Below are 5266 nucleotides of genomic sequence, written 5' to 3' on the forward strand. Positions count from 1 at the left end.
AGAGAGAGAGAGAGAGAGAGAGAGAGAGAGAGAGAGAGAGAGAGAGAGAGAGAGAGATGGGTGAGGGGCGCAAGGGGACTGCAAAAGAGGGATGGGATGGGGAAGCGAAGGGGCGTAGAACGGAAAGAAGGGGAACGGAAAGAAAAGGGGGTAGAAAGGGGGGCGGTGAGGGGCGGGTTAGGTTACCATAGCAACCGCTGTGAACTCAATATCCCTCGACATGCAACCAATTGGGAGTTAAACCCCCTGCGGGCACAACTCCAGAGCAACCCCGGAAAGAGAGGGGAGGTGCCCGGAGGGCAGTGGCGGGGGCGGGGAGCGCGGCGGACGAGGCCGGGCCGGGGGCCAGGGCTCCGAGAGGCTGTGCGGGCGCGGGATGGGGGCGAGGGGCCCCACCCGGCGGGCCCGGGGGGCACTCCGGGCTTGGGGGTCCGCGGGCCGCGGCGGGGTACAGCCGGGGCTGGCGGGGTACAGCAGGGACAGGCGGGGTACAGCAGGGACAGGCGAAGTACAGGCGGGGTGCAGGCGAGGTACAGGTGGGGCACAGGGCACAGCCAGGGCACAGGCGGGGTACGGGCGGTCGGGGCCAGGGAGCGCCGTGGGATGAGTGCTGTGCCAGCCAGGACCCCGCGCAAGGCGTGGAGCACGGGGTAGGAGGCCTGCCTCTATGCACTGCCGACAAGGCGTGAGCGGCTGGCTACCCCCCTCGGCCCACGCTGATGTGCGCCGTCAGGTCGGCTGTGGCAGTACAGGCCGCGCGCGATCGGGCCTACGCAGTGCTACGCCGCAGTGCACCGCGCAGCCAGGGGATGAAAGGGCGAAACAGGCCGGGCCTGGCCGGGGGGGAATTCTGAGTAGAGGGTTGCGCTCTCATATTGGCTGACAGGCTTTCTCCCGCCAACCCTCTCGCCCCACCTGCCCGGCCTGTGTTTGTGTGTGGTTTCGCGGTGTTGACGGGCGCCTTGACGTCTGCCTGACGTACGCGGTGCCGGTGCGGTGGAGAAGAGTGTGTGTGGCTCGAGCGGGGCGGGGTAGGGGGTTGGGGTTGGGCAGGGCGGGGAGGGCGTGCGCGCTCTTTACCGGCTGTTCCAACGCAGCGTTAGCAGATCCGCCCCCCGGCTGGCTGCTCATCAGTGTGTGCTGCTGCTGCTGCTGGAGCTGACTGTGGCGCCCGGGCAGGACAGGCGCCACCCCGACCACGGCCAGGCAGGACCCTCTGCGCGAGCCAACACTACTACAACTGGCTGTCAAAACAGACAAAACTATAGCGTACAAGTAAGTTCGGCCGGAGCGGCAGACATTCTCCAGCGGATGTTGCCATAACCTCGGTCAACCCCGCCACCGTGGCGCACGTTCTCCGGGGCCGCGTCGTGGGGAGAGGGAGAGGGACAGCCGGTAGACTGATTCCGCACTTCCGCACGGGTCTTTCGTACCCCCGTCCTTGCCGCACTCATGAGGCAAGGCCATTAGGCGGGAGATAGAAACCGCCCTTGAGCACTCTGCGGAATCAGTCTGTAGAGGAGCGGTAAAGGGTACAGAGTTAGAGAGATGCGATAACCTCCCGGGCGGGACATGCAGAGCGACTCCGCTCACAAACTCCACGTTACGACGACGTCGAGACCGTCTAGACGAGCAGAACGGCGATGTTCCATCGAACATTCCGTCCTTCGCCCCGCACGCGCTAAAGTGTTCGCGTCGCGGTCGTCGTCGTCTCCAGGGGGTTGCGCCTCCCTCTCCGCTCCATGTTCATCCCGCCACTATCAGACCCCCTTCCCCCCTTCTCTTTCTCTCTCTCTCACTCACTCACTCCCTCTCTCTCTCTTTCGCTCTTCGGAGCCACCAGCCCGGGGGGCCTGAAGCACAGCCGAGCCGGAGCACGGCGCGGAGCACGGAGAAAATTCCGCGGGGTAAACAGCCCTAGGCGCCAGGATTAATAAGCACGCATTGCCCGGGGCGGCGCGGGAGGGGAGGGGGGCGTTTTTGCTACTCTGCGTAACGTATGTGTTACCATCATCCCTCTCCGCACCCACTATCCCTCTTTTTCTCTGCGCCGCCGGGCCGGGGCTGGCTGCTAGAGGGAGAGAGGCGGAGAGCGACGAGCCGCTGTGTGGGCCAGGTCTCTGTAGAGAGCGAAACTAAAGAGAACCAGGGTATATGAACAAGGGGGATGGGAGAGGGAGGAACGGAAAGGGTGTGGCAATGGCGGTAAATTTATGCTGTATCGGGCTGCTAATTATAACGATCGTGGGAATTAATCTGCGGCGCAGATAATTCAAGTTGAATCACTTCCTGTCCTCTCCCTAACCGACAAGCTGCGGCCGCTACTGCACTCCATTCAAGAGACTAACTGCCCCCCGGCGGCCAGCCCTCGACTGTCTCCCCTCGACACGGGGCCGCGCCCGCGCCACCTCTCAGACCACACGCAGGTTCAGTGCCGCCCCTCCCGACCTCTCCTCTCCCTCCTTAAAGTCCCTTTCACCGCAACCCCTAGCCGTCGCCTGTGCATTGACCACCACACGCAGGTACTCACACGCTGGGTTGCACTACAGGGAAAGGTAATAGGCCAGTAGGAGGCAGGCAAGCACTGGTGCATCGGCTGTCTTGGACGCAAGAAAGGCACCCGGTCTCGCACGGAAAAAAAGAATTTGTTCCCACAACTAACGATTTAGTTAACATGGACATAACAAACAATTTTAGTTGCAGGATCAAAGAATTTGCCATGGGAAGCAAAATTATGGTGTCACAACTAACGCGTCGCTATGGTAACAAATGCGTTTGTTGTAAGCAAAAAAACTCGTTTAGTAACCAGAACAGTTGCATTTGTTACCATAGAAACGCGTTAGTTGTGGCAGCAGAATTTCGGTTCCCATAGCAATTTCTTTGTTCCTGCAACTAAAAATTATTTGCTATGTCTGTTAACAAAATCGTTAGTTGTGGGAGCAAATTCTTTTTTCCCGTGTCCTCGCCCTCTCTGCTCCCTCGAACTTGGAGGAGGGCCACGTGCGTGGGTCACTTTTGCAAGACCAGAGACTGCTGCAGCTCATTCGCGAAGGCGCGACGGCGGCGGGACGGACGACGGACGGCTTGGCTCCCGCGAGTTCAATAGCGAACCCTCGGGACCGGGGAGTCGCGCACGACAACGGGGCGTAAGTAAAACATGACGCGGTCTGCGGGCGGAACCTCAAACTCGATGCGGTCTGAGCCAGGAGAGCCAGGCGCCGGCCCAACCAGGGCGGCAGGGAGGCGCCATTCAAACGGCCGCCCTCGCCGAGTTGCTGCCGACCGTGCTGATAAATTCATTGCGATAGAGTCCTCAGAACCGCGCGAAAGGTTTTAGAGCAGGAGAGGGAAAAGGAGGTGCGAATATAGTTCCTCACAGCAAAAGAGTATTGTGACGCCTGAAAGACTGTGTGTAGTCTGTGTGTAGACTGTGTCTAGTAGCTTCCCTTTCGGCTTTGGGATCCACGAGTTCTCTCTCGTGAGTTCGTGAACCCCGTGCCCGTGTTAAGCCCTTGATCAAGAGGTCGTATCGCTCCGTGCCCCCCCCCCCCCTCAGTTTTAATGGTTCAAAGTCAAAGTCGGTCTCTCTGGTAGTGCTTGGCACCTACGCGCATCGCTAGTGTGCCCCCGTGTGTGAGAGAGAAATTTCGTGCTATTAAAGTGATGAGGTGTGGGGAAATCATCAGTGGATTCTTGTATGTCATGGTGGCGTCCCCTGCGTCCCTTCTATCATAAGCTGCAGCACTACACACCCACCTTCAATTTGCCGAAATACGTAACGCAGAATTGTTGCAGTGCCTCAATTTAACTTGGGTCTATAGTCTCCAACAACTTCTCCAGTAAGGCATACAAAATACATCGATGTTCGAATAAAAATGTATTTGTTTTATAAACAACCACGGTGACGGATTTCCATGTTATTACACACAAAAAAGAAAAGAAAAATCCTCAGCGCAAAATGTCATTTGCAGTGTCGGCCAGTGTAAAAGCATGGAGAATACTCTCATGATAAAAGCCGATAAAAGCTATAAAGTACTGATTGGTGCACAGCGGAGCTCGCAATTTTTAAGCAGACAAGAAAGAAATGGATAATAATCTTGATCTAGGCGTTGCCGATGTGTCGCGTTGGCCCTGGGTCCTGGGCTGCAAGGGTGTTTGCAGACGATGGCAGTAGCTTAGGCGGTCACACCACCGGGTCACGCGTAAATCTCTAAGGAAAACACAAACCACTGGTCACAATCCAGTGGGTCGTGCCAGGGCACTGCTCACCCGCGGGTGCGCGCACTCGCTGCTGGTCCTGGCCTCGCCTAAAAGACTTCCCGACACCTATCACCGTTGCACTTCCAGCACAGCACCCGGGCACCCGCGGGAAGCGCCGCACGCAGCAAGCCGCGCTGCCTCGCGCAGGTCTCGGACGAAGAGTGGTCTATGGGCAACGCATCTACCAGCACGAGCTTCTGGAGCGCGCGTAGATCACACTGCGCCAGCAGAGACAACAGCTGGTTGCACGTTACATGCTGTTTCATTAATCGGGCACGGAATGGTCCACTTGACGGATAGACTGTCTTGTGGCCTGGCTCCAGCTGCAGCACCTGCAGCGTGAGCCGATGGGCCGGCAGCAGCAACGGCAGCAGGTCGCAGGGGATGCCGATCAACTCGAGCCACTGCAGGCGCGCTGGTGCGTCTGTTAGTCCCTGCGACAGAGAGGCGCCGGCAGCGCTAACCTCCTCATGAAAGCTCATGCTGCTGTTTATACCACCACCCACTCTCAGTCTCTTCAGTCGCGACATGGCGAGCGCCGCGCGCAGGGCAGTGAGTGAAGTAGGCGGACTCAAACTCAGCTGCTGCACGGTGGGCTCTGCGATCGGAAGGTGGGGAGCGACTTCCTTTGTCACATTGAGCAGCCGTTGCACCTGCACAAGAAAACAAGACTCACATTTTGTGGCGGGGCGTGGGCGTATCAACCACCGGGTGCAGCCCCTCAAAGTCCGCGAGAGAGCAGCACACGAATTGAATACAGGTGGGAAAGAGAGGGTTAGATGCCGAACACTCGCGTGCCCAACCTGGATCGACTTACCCCACGAAAGACAAGTAGATTCCCGGCCAGATCACTAGACCTGAGGTCCTTCGCACAGTCGAGTACGCGGGTGCAGATGCTGTTTGTGATCTGGTGGAGGCAAAATACAAAAGTATTGCAAGTAACTCGCGAAGCCTGACAGGCAGGAGGATGGTACTACTCCAGTAGAAAGTGAACAAGTTTCCACAT

The 5266-nt window shown here is 58.3% G+C and overlaps 1 protein-coding gene across 9 annotated transcripts in view; it reads right to left on the reverse strand.

Annotated features, from left to right (window-relative positions):
* Positions 1-4093: 4093 nt before the first annotated feature.
* LOC113206347 (uncharacterized) overlaps positions 4094-5266 on the reverse strand; it is an 11286-nt gene continuing 10113 nt past the window's right edge. For all 9 annotated transcript variants that reach the window (XM_052265381.1, XM_052265380.1, XM_052265377.1 and 6 more), the window contains 2 exons: positions 5078-5167; positions 4094-4913 (listed from right to left, as the gene is read on the reverse strand). In XM_052265381.1, the coding sequence (XP_052121341.1) occupies positions 4308-4913; positions 5078-5167 (696 nt within the window). In that variant the 3' untranslated portion in view covers positions 4094-4307. The remainder of the gene's footprint in view (positions 4914-5077; positions 5168-5266) is intronic.

This window comes from Frankliniella occidentalis, unplaced genomic scaffold (assembly GCF_000697945.3).
Source record: "Frankliniella occidentalis isolate FOCC.00 unplaced genomic scaffold, Focc_3.1 Scaffold26, whole genome shotgun sequence".
Classification (NCBI taxonomy): Eukaryota; Metazoa; Arthropoda; class Insecta; order Thysanoptera; family Thripidae; genus Frankliniella; species Frankliniella occidentalis.